Source organism: Impatiens glandulifera, chromosome 5 (genome assembly GCF_907164915.1).
Source record: "Impatiens glandulifera chromosome 5, dImpGla2.1, whole genome shotgun sequence".
Lineage (NCBI taxonomy): Eukaryota > Viridiplantae > Streptophyta > Magnoliopsida > Ericales > Balsaminaceae > Impatiens > Impatiens glandulifera.
In genome coordinates, this window is record NC_061866.1 from 40,954,605 (window position 1) to 40,968,763 (window position 14,159).

General features: G+C 35.4%; 1 protein-coding gene across 1 annotated transcript; it reads left to right on the forward strand.

The window, feature by feature from the left end:
- The first annotated feature begins 639 nt into the window (after positions 1-639).
- On the forward strand, positions 640-7,411 carry LOC124938312. The gene is made up of 9 exons (XM_047478731.1): positions 640-783; positions 2,003-2,829; positions 3,602-4,259; positions 4,340-4,480; positions 6,128-6,328; positions 6,753-6,838; positions 6,962-7,061; positions 7,144-7,242; positions 7,336-7,411. The coding sequence occupies exons 2-9, from the start codon at positions 2,027-2,029 to the stop codon at positions 7,396-7,398; spliced, it is 2,151 nt and encodes a 716-aa protein (XP_047334687.1). The 5' UTR covers positions 640-783; positions 2,003-2,026; the 3' UTR covers positions 7,399-7,411.
- The last annotated feature ends 6,748 nt before the right edge of the window (positions 7,412-14,159 follow it).

Below are 14,159 nucleotides of genomic sequence, written 5' to 3' on the forward strand. Positions count from 1 at the left end.
TATATATTTCGTAAATGGTTTGAATTTGAAGACTTGAGAACAAATTAAACTAGATTATTTTTAATACAAAATTATTATAATTTTTAAACAGACGTAGAACACGAATCTTACGTTGGTCTGTCACTTGGGCATGAAAAATAAATAAATTTTTTTTTCCTGAACATAACAATTTTCTCAAAATTTGTTTCTCTCTCCTAGACATGCATATGTTCGGGATAAAAATCTCCTAAACATAATCATTTTTTCGATTTTTTTTCCTCTCTGCTTTCGAACATGGCTTCAGGACAAAAATCTCCCAAAGATTGTCATGTTCGGGACAAAAATCTCCCGAGAATATGACCATTTTTTCGAAGAGAAAAAAAGATTCCCGGACATGGCCATTTTTCCGAATTTTTTTTCTATCCTAGAATGTGATAGACCACATCGGATTTGTGGCCTTACTTTCGTTATAACTTTGTTGCCCAAATTATTTTTGTTTTTTAATATAAGTTAAACAACATACATTATTCTCACTCCCTTAAAAAGTCAATTGATCTAGATTTTAGAAGTTTAGGGAACAAAAGTAGTCTATAAAAAGTTTAAGGGTGAGATTCAATCTTTCATAGAAAACAGGGGGTAAGTGTGACACTTTCAGATGTACTTTCTTGAGCTTCAGAAACTCGGCCATGGCTTTACACCATCTTCTTCCTGCGTCGAACGAGATGTTCAAAACCTAGACTCTTAATCCGGCAAATCTATTCAATTCTTTTGAGATATTTCACCAAATCGCACCAAGAAGTTTCGGTAATTCGGCTCTTTCTCTGTATTTCAATCTGGTTATCGATCTTTTAGGGTTTCATATTATAATCTGCAATCTGTTTATTCTGATACGATTTAATATGGGATTTTCTTCTTGTGTCTTTCTGCGTTAGTCTTACTTATCGATTTATGCAGAAATCTTGTAAGTTTTTCAAATTCAAGAATTTAATTTTATGCATCTTTTCCCCCTTTTACATTCTATCGTTTCCTGTGTATCAATTATCGTGTAGATTGATATCTCATCGAATTTGATGGGGATGGAATTCGATTTTACGAAGAAGTTTCTTTAGGGCTTTCTTTGTATCTCTGTTTTTCATGAAGAAGTTTACCAAATTGCTTATCATTTTCTTCACTAGTTCACTAAATTCTATTCCATTCCATTAAATGTTCAAGTTCTTTATGGAGGTTGTAGGTGGTGAAGCAATGATATGAAATTTATTGCTCGATAATTTGGCATTTTCATGAGTTTTATTCTAGTTCTAGTACATGGGATTGTATCTATTGGTTTCTTAGTGCATGTTTCGATTGAGTTTCTGAACTAGTTTTGGTGTTTCTTTCCATGTGGTTAATATATTTGTCCAATCTAGTACATAGTATTCTTGTGGGAACTGGTACCTTTGTGGCTAAGACCCTCTTTGTTGTGCCTTTTAATACTATTAAAGTCTCATTCTTTAGGTATAAGAAAAATAAAGTGATATATGACTCGATCAATGACTTTTAGTTATTTCTGTGTGAGTTTTCTTTTTTTAACTACATTTATGTTCATTCGCTTTCAAGCCACTGTTTGCCTTTGTGTTGCTGTTTATTTAGTTTTGAAATATCTACTTCTAGTAGGGATTTTATGCATTGTTAATAGAATCCCAAGACTAAGGCATTGTTTGATGAAGGGTTAATGAATTCAATCCAAATAACCCCTTACTCCCTTAATCAATCAAATTATGAACCAAAATTCCCCTACTTTATTTTCTTGTAGCATTTTAAAATATTAAATACAAAGTATATTTTAGTTATTTAACTCAAATAACCCCAAATAATCCACTATTTCATAAAAAAGATATATATATATATATATATATATATATATATATATATATATATATATATATATTCAAATAATCGGATTATTTGAAGAGAAAAACCTACATCAAACAAGCTATGACAAATCAAATAATATTTTTTTGTTTCTCTCTGTTGACTTGGGCAGGCTGGAGCTTTTGGAGTCCAGGAAATGGATCACATGGACATTGATGAAATATGTGAAATTCCTGACACACCAGATAGATTTACAGCAGAAAGTAGAGGCGTTGTCTTTGGTATAAGAAAAGAATCAAATACATCAGTAGCTGGTCATTCTGGAAATCAGGCACGAGGGAAGGGTGTTTTGATTGTTGATATCGAGAACGGACAAACACCATCTTTAAGTTCACGAAAGAACTTATGTATTTCAAGTAAAAATCATCATGAAATCAATTCAGGACTAGCAAATTCTCCATCCACAAACGACACTTATATGTTTAGACGAGCTGCTAACAAGACTGTAAATGCTTTTAAAGGAAAAGCCATTGCGGATATGACAGGTGATAAAGGAAAAGGCCCATTGCCTTTGAAACCTTTAATTATTGGAAAATCTGAAGATGATTTACACACTCAGGCAATCATTTCATCAGTCCATGATTCCTACAAGGGGAAAGGAAAGCTAGAAGATAAATACACAGGTCAGACAAATACTAAGAATGTGAAGGGACTAATGAGTGAAGCTAGAGTCATTGGGCAAAAGAGACTGGTGAGAAATGGATGTATTGCACCTCTTAATATAGCAAAATCCACTCAAATGGTTGGAAATCACAATAGTACTTCAGTTAATATTCACAATAATGGGTCGTCTTCTAAGAATGAAGATACAACATGTCGGATTGATATAAAAGACTTAGTGGCAGAAGACAATACGAAACATAGAGGTCAAGGACTGCTTAGAACTCGCCCTTTATTATCTAAGGAGCCTAATTCAAGGACAATATATACATCTTCCAGGTGATTGATTTTTAAGTTTTTGTTTTGTTAATATTGTTGAAGATGGTTGTCACCCTTTTCTTTTTATTTAGCACACATTTGTTATACATTTATCCGATTTGGAAGTAGCGAAGCTGTAATTGTGATTGATATGTTTAAGAGTTTTATGCCCAATCAAAATTAGTAGCAGAAGTTGTCATAGTCTGTTTGTGTCGGTATATTTTTGTGCTTGAACTCTTAACTTCAGGCTGTATTAGAGAATTGATCTCTTCTTCTTTCATTTTATGACCAAAGTAATTAGTTGATAGATTCTTTTTATGGAAGATATCTTCAGGTCTGGTGTAGGGTCTCCATTCAAAGTAATTAGTTGATAGATTCTTTTTATGGTCGGCCCATCATAGTTGTTCATTGTTTGTTTCATTCAGCAACTATATTATGACCAAAGATTATTTGTATCACATAATGTTATCTACGAAATTTCATGCATCAACTCTTTTTCATACTGTCAAACTTGATACTTGCATAGGTTCTGTAACTGTAAGGAACTCACCCAATCTTTTAGTTCAAGTGGTAAGAGTCTAGTTCTAGTGGTAAGAGTCTTTAAGTAAGAAGTTGAGATCCCAAGTTTGATTCCCACTGAAAACACCTTGATTGAAGTGGGATGTCATGGCGGTGAGATGATATGCTAGCCTCCTTCACGGAAAAAACCCTGGTCTAAGAAAAAAAATGAAATCTCATGCATCCACTCTTTTTGTTATATTCAAACTTGACATGTTAAACTTGATACTTGCAGAAGTTCTGTAGTCAACAGTGAAAATACATGTGGAGCTAGTAATGCTAGTGGAGATGTTTCTGAGTTCTCGCAAATGATAGATGGATGGAGAAGTACACGCAATCGTTCAAAGAAAGTGTCTGACGAGAGTCAATCTCATTTTATTCCATTAGATGACCCATACAGCAATCAAAGACATGAAAACTCATGGGCCAGAAAAAATTATGTTGGGACAGACACTGATGATTTTGTAGAGTTGAATCCAACTGGTTTGCTGAATAATTCTACTTCATTTGGTTCTTCAAGAGTTCCTCCTCATGTATCTCAGCCAGAACAATCTAATGAATGCTATAGAACAAATATTACAAAACGGAAGAAGCAAGCTTCTACATCACAACCTACTGGAACAGAAGTTGTGCTTCTTAGCCCGTTAGAGCAGCAACCAAGTTCAAGATTATCCAGAAACTTGACCATTCGTAATCAAATTGCTTCAAATTCTGTTATTGAAATTGATGAATCTCCTCAAACAAGAACTGGTCCACAAAGGGGTGAAAGTAATATTCATGGAGAGTTAGATGCTAGGGCTCAAGCTATACAAGTTGAAGCAGATGAAAGGTTGGCTAGGGAACTCCAGGAACAGTTGTATAATGAGGGGGGGACATATAATCCAGTTGCTGAGGTGAACTCATTATTGAATTAGTTAATGTTTGCATCTATTCTTCCATCTTCTCACAGATTAACAACTTGTCATACCCACAGATTGATGAAGACATTGCACTTGCATTGCAACAGGAGACCTCTCACAGATTAATCACTTCTCAACACCCACAGATGGATGAAGAGATTGCACTGGCATTGCAACAGGAGACCTCTCCCATTCAAGCTCATATATTCAATAGGGTAAGCAACTTCCTCTAAATGCTTTATCTTATTATTGTAATAGCAAGAATGTCAATGCTAGAGAATCTTAGTACGTGCACACCCTTGGAAAGTGGAAACTTCATCTTTGGTTAAATAAACTTAAAAACCCTTCTTAGGTATTATGTTGTGAAATAGATTAGGGCCTCTAAGAGCTATCATCCTTCAAGATCTTAATACGTAATGAAGGAAGAATAGCATAGTAGACGATGTAATAATTAGTCTCTGAATTATCAATATGTATTGTCTGCTGAAAGTCAGATCTACAATAGTGGTAGTTATAACTCCACTAGGAAAATAAAATCCAGAATGATTACAAACTAAAAATTGAACTAGTTTATAAAGGTATTAATTATTTTGGCAATTTGCAACCTCAATGCTACGCCTACATTCCAGAAAGCTAGTTATATTTTTATCTAGGATTCTTTTGGGAGAGTTTTATCATGTCGACATTTGATATTACACCAAAAATCATCCTCATTTTACCAAAGTTTTTTTTTTACATTAATCACTTAAAATCATGGTCTGCTTTGTTTTAGGTGATTAAGCAAAAAATTTACCAAAGTGATTTTTACATTAATCACTTAAGAATCATGATCTGATTTGTGTTAGGTGATTAAACATTTTTCTTTTATAATTTTGATATCATTTAGATCTTTGACTGGGTCCATTCTGATGCTAGAATTCAAAAGCATTCAGAAAAAAAGACAAGTCAGTTTTATTTGATGTTTTGTAAATAATCATTTTTGTCACAAAGGAGTTTATATTTCCCGTTACAATCACGTGACCTACAACACCTATATTTGACTGAATTATTATTACATCATAATCATCATTAGAAAATCCATAATGCATTGGCGTATATATCACATTAGAATCCCCGATTCGAGGATGACATTGAAGACTGGCGAAAAACACAGAACATATGACCTAAAACTAGCAATGATAATTTTGACAAAGCAATGATGGTTTTGTCTTTTATTTGGTATTTTTAATCCATATGTGGTGGCTCAAGTTGATGAGATTTTGTGTAGCTTGATTTTATTAGTAAATCCTGTACCATCTGAAGAACAGGCTAAACTGTACCGAGTACAGCACAATGAAACTAATATTTTGTTCAATAACTGTTGCAATTACGATCTCACTGAAATATCGTTAAAAGTTAAAATTGAAAGTGTTTTTTTGTTTCCTATAAGATTTCTTCTGGATCATGATCATATTATTTTTTGGATCATGAAGATTATAGTTTAATTTTGTTACTTCATTTGGTATAGGGATTCTTTTATTGCTCAAGATTAGGTTAAATTTTAGATCTTTGTGATTTTTGGCAAATATAATAAATGTATTTTTTTCGGATCGTGATCAACCTGAAAAACATTTGGTAACAAAATTGCCATTGTAATCATTTTCCTAGGTAATTATGGCTCCATGTTTTTTGCTCAATTGTGTACTTAGTATTTGGAAGATGCCTAGGAAATCAAATATTCACAAATGAACTGCTAGTCTCTAGGGTTCCATGTCTTGAAATAACAAATGGAAGGTGGAAAGTACAAAAGTTTATATTTTCTTTTTGCTTCTTTCTATTGGCTGAAAGTTGAAACATAATGATCTGTTTTGTAATTTGTGTAGAGAGGTGGTGCACGGGCATTAAACTTAAACAGACAGTTGCAATCTAGACCTTCTCAGAATGTGTCTGGTCGCAGAGGCTCTCAGGCTCGAAATCCCGCCTCTAGATTGTCACGTCTAAGAAGTCGTACAAACTTCCCGCCTTCTAGAGTCTCACATCAGGCAAGAAGCTCCTTGTTTCCTCCTGATATGGATGTGGACATGGTAATGACTTGTATCTATTGTTTTCAAAATCTATCTATTATGTTATTTGATAATGACAAACTTTTAGTTACTCACCCAGGTAACTTAAGTGGTAAGAGTCCAACGAACTAAGAGGTTGAGGTCTCATGTTCGATTCCCACTGAAATCACCTTGATTGAATTGGGGTCATGGCAGTGGAATGTTGTGCCAATCTCCTTAATGGAAGAAAACTTTAGTCTAAAAATAAATAAAAATTGTAGTTTTCATAGGTTTGATCTTTGATAAGAATCCTCTTCTCTTTTATGAGGTTTTAAGGTTTGTAACATATGGAAGATGAGATCAACAAGAATATCTATCATACATTTAGAAAAGTATTATAATTCACAATTTTTTGAATAATATGTTTATATCAAAGATATAATCTGACATTTTTCTTTTGATGCAGAGAATGTACATACTGGAAACAATGGAAGCATTTGGTGACATGGAAATGCAAGGGAATTTTCTTCAAGTTCAACGAGATTTCAACGAGTAAGTTAGTTATATAATGCTATTTTTCAATTAATAGCAGTTCACTCTGATTCTGGTTTTCGTATCAGTTTCCAATTATAGAAACGTTATATAAATGTTTTCAATTGTCTTCTACTTCTTCAGAAATGATTATGAAATGTTATTGGCGCTTGATGAGAACAATCACCAACACGGTGGAACATCCGTAGATAGAATTAACAGCTTGCCTCATTCTACAGTTCTGGTGTGTTTTATTTTAATTAGATTTTGCAGATGTGGTGTGACTTATTCATAAATTTGAGCTTCTTAATTTGTTATGTTTTCAGAATGATAACTTTGAGGAAGCTTGTGCAATATGTCTCGATACCCCAACCATTGGCGATACAATCCGCCACCTCCCTTGCTTCCATAAATTTCACAAAGATGTATGAAATAAAGACCTCTTTAGTTTTGTTTTTTACCATTGAATCTTTTTTCTTTTCCTGACCAATTTCTATATATATATATATATTTTGCAGTGCATTGATCCATGGCTCCAAAGAAAAACATCATGCCCGATTTGCAAATCATCAATCACTTGATGCTGGCTCCATTTAAAACAACACCAGGTAATTGTTTTGGTGCGATACTTAGTGTTGCGAACTTATTTCAAACATTTCCGGGATCAGATAAACTTAGATGAAACTAGTAGTATTGAATTTGTTTATGCATTGAATAGAGCCTGGGGGTTGAACTTGAGCATACAGTGCTGGGGATTCCGATTGGGTGGGAACGTGGTATAAATATCGGGCAGTCAATCTGCAAAGGATTATTTTGCTGTTCTTGCCTTTGCGCCCGTGTTTTTCTTATTTATTATTATTTGATGGGCTTCAGAATTTGATGTTCACATGATGAATGTTTTTTTTTTTTATAGTTGGTATGGCTATAATAAGTTCAATCAAATTTATTTTATTTAGTTGGTATGGATTTGCATCCACAAAGGGTATTTTGATTCATTAAGAATAAACAGTCCAACCTTTATTTGGAAGCATTTTGAGTCCCATTTTGAATGATGAAAAATTGATAAATTTACATACTTGTTTTAACAAAGTTTTGTTTTAAAATAATCTCATTTAGAGTTACATTTAAATAAGATTAACAAAAGAAATATTTTAAAATAAATTTAATATCACATTCAAATAAAAAAATACCAAACTTGATTGATAATAAGGAGATTGACAAATGATTTGAAATAAAATAATAGTTTTTCTATAAATAAAAAGTAGTTTTAAGATTCAACTTTGGAGAGTTAAATAATAAGAAATTTGAAAAGAATAACATATTAGGCTAGTTCGGTAAAAGAGAACAAAATATATATTTTTTTTAAAATTATTCATTTTTTATTAAAAATATATTAAGTTAAAATAAAAAATTACAAAGATTATGGGAAAAGATTAATAGAAGGATTTAAGAGCATAGAACTTCATTCTCTTACTTGACTCAAATTTCAATTCATATATATATAAGAAAAACTAATTTAAAATTAAAGTGATTTAGTTAATTGTTTATTAGACAATATAATTTACAATATACTTTCATAGAAACTATATATATATTATAAAAAAAATACATTAATGAGGTTGAAATAATAATTATTTTGTAACTATTGTTTACTTAAATTATCTGTATATAATGTATAGATTAATTTTGTTTAGACTTACGGATCTATACAATTATCTTTATTTAAAGATATGAATTATACAAAATTTATCTAAACCTATATTATTATTTAAAGGTGGTTCATTTAGAAGTATAAAAGATTATAAAAGAAATGAGTTTTCATCCTCTCCCTATATCTCCATTATAAGATTAACATTTTTAGTTACTTTAAAATATATTAAATCAAGGAGAATGTGATAGAAATTGGATAAGAATATTTTAATTCACAAAAAAATGAGATAAAAGAACTCAGATAAGGCAATGCTAAACATTATATAATTCAAATACTAAATATTTGAAATACTAAAATGAGATAAAAGATATAGAATGAGTTAAAAATTCACGTTATATAAACATAATACTAAACATTATATTTTTCAAATAATATTTTTTATCAATATTTTACACTCAATTATCTCATTATATTACTTATTTTTTCTCACTGGTCAATAATAATCTCTTATTCCTTAATCGATCTCTCACAATTAATCTCGTTACCTCATTCCGAACATTTTATGCATAAGTGTCTTATCATATTACTTACTCTTCCTCCCTTCTATTAAACCAACAATCATCTATTGTTTTGACTTTTCGGTACTTAGTCTCGTGATCTGACTCCTCCGAGTATTCTGTACCCAATTATCTCATCATTATCAACTTCTTATGATCCATTTGTCCGACAAATAATCTCATTCACTTATTTAACCACTATTATCTCTTGTTCCCAGTCGACTTTTCATGATTAATCACGGACCTCATTCCGATCATTTATTTTTGAATTAAGGAGAACTAATATGATACCTCACAACCATGAACTCCCATTTCCATTCAAAGCGCTTTTAGTGAGTTTGAACCCATGAAATTTTAATCTTTTAGGTCAACTCTTTCTACTGGACCACTTTAATGGGATCATTGTCATGTTTAAAATGGAGTGCGACATGAGGATTTCTCAATGAGTCACCCATCCTAGTTCTACTCCCAAACACCCTTAACTGCGAAGTTATACTGAGATCCGATGCATTATGTCACGAGCTCAGTCTTTCCACTGACGATCCGTGCGGCACTAGTTATTATCTTCGCAAGAACGAGTAACTAGTCAGCCTTTCTCGACGCAACACTCGACGTTTAATAGAATTGACACAAGAATTCTAGAGAGAGAGTAAACTCTTACAAAGAATATTAATATAATCTCACTTGAATACTTGGTACTTTACAAAGGAATACCTCAAAGGTATTTATAGGGTTATCCCCACCTACTGCATTAATTACATAACATTCAACTACCCCATTAATTGTGTACTATCCAACTACTACATTGATGACTTACTACCCAACTACCACCTTAATAGTTTACCAACCAACCACTACATTAAATGACCCATTAATGTAGATCATGACATTCTTTCTTACAAGGCTTCTAGAAGGTTCCTTGTGTTGGGCCTTCATGAAAGATTAAGCCTCTTGGGTTAGGAAGACAAGTGGGCCGTGACATTCTCCCCCACTCATTCCGGCGACGTCCTCGTCGCATCCTCTTTGTAGGTCTAAATGATGTCTCCAAATGCGACAAAAGTTTTGAGCGATATGTTAGCTTTCTAACCCGTTTCTTCTTTAAGAAAGGGCCTTCGTATCGCCTCACAGACCCCTTGTGAACTTTGGAAAATCGTCTCTCTTGATGGAGGAGAAGTTTTACTACCACTCGGTTTCCTCCGAACTCCAAGTGTCTTCTCTTCTTGTCCTCCCATTTCTTCATTCTCTTGGCGGTCTTGTCAATTTCGCACTTCCCTTTCTTGAAGAGCAATTCATCCGGTTGTCTCTTCAATCCCTCCAATTTGGGAGATTCAATGCGATAAAAGATTGTCGCCGATAGTTTAGTACCATTGACTAACTCTTCTCTATGGTCCACCTCTCTCTCATGGTGGAGTTTTTTGGAAATTCGGCGGGCATTACATCCTGAACTTTCTCTAGGACAGTTGTAACTTCCGGAGGTGTCTTCTCTTGGACCACAGTTTTCTCTTCTTCTTTCAAAGTAACAAAAGATGATGAATAGTCCTCCTTTACACCTTTTGAGAGTTGCATAGCAGAGAGGTGCCTAGTTTCTCTCTTGCCTTCTCGTGTTAAATGTATTGTGCAAGTATTGCCTTGCTCTAGAATGTACATAGTATTAGCAGAAGGGAGTATAAATGCATTTACCTTGTCTAGGAACTCTATTCCAACAACCATTTTGTAGTCGTCCATGTCAATAATGGAGAAATCCAGAAGGCCAATCCACTCCCCCAAGTTGACTTTTACATTACGAGCAACTCCATACGTAGCACTTGGTGCCGAGTTGACTGCTTTAAGCCACCCCTTTTCTTTGGTGTACCTAATCCCTAGTCTTTCCGCCTCTTTTACCTCTAGAAAGTTGTTGTTGGCTCCCGTATCCAACAAAGCTTTAACCATATGGTTTTTTACTTTTGTTTCCACGAATAATCGTCCTTTCTTCGCGGTCTTTGGCCCTTCAAACTTTGCTTTAACGGCACTAAGGAGATTTAACGACCCCAATCGAGCTTCATCGTGAAGGCCTTCTTGCTCCTCCATTAAAGCGGATAGTTTGTTCTTCATAGGGCACTCTCTTGCTTTATGCGGCCCTTCACAAAAGAAACATTTTATCCGGGGTCTCTCTCCACGTTTCTCGTCCCGATCTCCTCTACCATTGGGCTTCGTCCTCTTAGTTGGGTCTTCATTGCTGTAAAAATGGTCTCCACCATTTTCCCCCTCGTCATTCCTCTCATAAGTCGACTTTGGTTTCTCTTGTCTTCTCATTTCGACAAGAGATTCAGCAACAGCGATCGCGGTGTTTAGATCTTGGACACCACGCCGTTCCAACTCAAGCTTTGCCCACGTTTGTAGACCATCTGTGAAAGCAAACAAGGCTTCGTCGTCTGAGTAGTTAGGGATCTCAAGGAGAGTAGCGATGAACTCCTTGACATACTCCTTGATACTCCCCCTTTGTGAGAGTCGCCGCAACTTGGCTCTTGCCTCTCGAATAGCATTTTTAGGATAAAACTGCCTCTTGAGTTCTTCCTTGAATTCGGTCCAAGTGTTAATAGAACACGTACCTCTTTCTATGTCGCTACTCCTTCGCCTCCACCACAACATTGCGGTGTCTTCTAAGTATGTCGTGGCAGTATCTATCTTCCTCGCCTCTTCTACCAGGCCGAGAGCTTTGAAGTACTGATCCAGACCCCATAAGAAGTTATCAATCTCCTTCGCATTTCTTTCGCCTAAATACGCTTTAGGCCTTGGAACATCTACCCTTGACGGATTTGGGATTCCTACAGACGCACGTCCGCACTCTTGCGCAACCGCCTTCTTGAGTAACGCCACATTCTCTTCAGTGGCTTGTAATTTAGATGACATTACCTCGAGTTTCTCGGTCAAGGTACTAATTTCTCCAAGTAGGGTCTGCTCCATGATCTGAGTTTGCTCTTGACATTTGGACAAGACCTCGTTCAAGGCACCTTGCATTCCTTCTCGGAGCTCGTCTCTCTCTTTCTCGAGCTCGGCAATGCGTTCCTCTAGGTCCCCGGCATTATCTTGTCCGTACGCCATAGTGAGTTCTACCTTCTCCAGCCTGGCGATAATGTCAACAATAGCATCCCTTGATCTCTCTCTTTCTTTGGTAGCTTTGGATCCTCCCGTTTGAACTTTGCGGGAGATCCTACCATCTTCTCCGGTCCCGTGGGGAAGATTCTCTACTTCATCCACGACCTTTGAACTTTCATCCGATCTCTTCGTCATTTCAGCTCTGATACCAATTGTCACGGGCTCAGTCTTTCCACTGACGATCCGTGCGGCACTAGTTATTATCTTCGCAAGAACGAGTAACTAGTCAGCCTTTCTCGACGCAACACTCGACGTTTAATAGAATTGACACAAGAATTCTAGAGAGAGAGTAAACTCTTACAAAGAATATTAATATAATCTCACTTGAATACTTGGTACTTTACAAAGGAATACCTCAAAGGTATTTATAGGGTTATCCCCACCTACTGCATTAATTACATAACATTCAACTACCCCATTAATTGTGTACTATCCAACTACTACATTGATGACTTACTACCCAACTACCACCTTAATAGTTTACCAACCAACCACTACATTAAATGACCCATTAATGTAGAGCATGACATTCTTTCTTACAAGGCTTCTAGAAGGTTCCTTGTGTTGGGCCTTCATGAAAGATTAAGCCTCTTGGGTTAGGAAGACAAGTGGGCCGTGACAATTAATGCTGGTATGATCGCACCATCATTTCGAATATTTTATATATTAAAGACTCTACCATTAAAGAGCAACACACTTAGTCTCTTGGTTTTCATATTTCATCTATTAAGTGTATTTAAAATCTTTACATATTCTAACCTTTTAGTTTCCCTTATTTTTGTATAAATTCATATTCTTGTAATTGTAATAATACACAGAAATACATTCTTAATCTACAGCAAGTTCTTGCTTACTTATTTTTTCTAACTTAGTATTAGAGTCATTATTCGGTTTTAACAAACATCTGTATTCATGGCCTCTTCTTCATCTTCTTCCGCTTCAACCACTCATCTCTTCCACAATCTCAAATTTATTAAACTCGATCATAAAAACTTTCTTATTTGAAAATCTCAAATCTTACCTACCCTAAAAGGTTATGGTCTCTATCCATTTGTTACTGGAACTAATTCTACCCCTGAAGCCTTTCTCCAAGTCGATACTGCTGACGGATCTAGTGTCCTCACTCCAAATCCTGCTTTTACCATCTGGGAGGAGCAAGATCAGAGGATCCTTTCATGACTTCTCTCTACCCTTTCAGAATCCATCCTAGCCTAAGTGGTTGGTGAATCATGCACTACATCTAAAGCTCTTTGGTCTGCTTTATAACGCACATTCGCCTCTCAATCTCAAGCTCGTCTAATGCAACTTCCTCTTCAACGTCAGACGGTAAAGAAGGGCTCACTCCCGATGGCCGAATATTTACGTAAAATAAAATCAATCATCGATAGTCTCGCTGGTGCTGGGCAAAACATATCTCAACAAGATTTCATCCTTTATGCTTTGGGAGGACTCGATCCTGAATACGAATCTCACACTGTAGCGGTAACCACTCGCACCTACCCCATCGCCATCGAAGACCTCCAAGGAATGCTTCTTACACATGAGATTCGTCATGAATCACTCCACATTAACTCTCCAACCGCTAATGTCTTTGGATCGAGAGGGATTTCAAAACCATCCCACTTCCAACGATCACGACGTTCAGTCTCCTCTCCGAGTGATTATAGTGCAGAAAATGAAATTGTCAATAGATTGAGCTCCCATAATTCCAATGGATATCAAATAAATGGGCGGTGATTTCGACTTCCCTTTCAGCTTCTAAGGTCGAGGCTTCGGCATCCAACGGATGAACGTCTCCATGTATATTGATACTTGATTGAGCTTCTGATGCAGGGTTGAAGGAACGACCTTCGTCTTGTGCAGCCAATGTCTTCACAAGATGAGGTTGGTAGACGATTGAATGTCGATGACATGAAATTCTATGTCGAACACAATTCTCGCCAGTTTAACCGGTATGTGCATAGTACCAAGGATCTCCCTTCGAGCACTATCATATCCC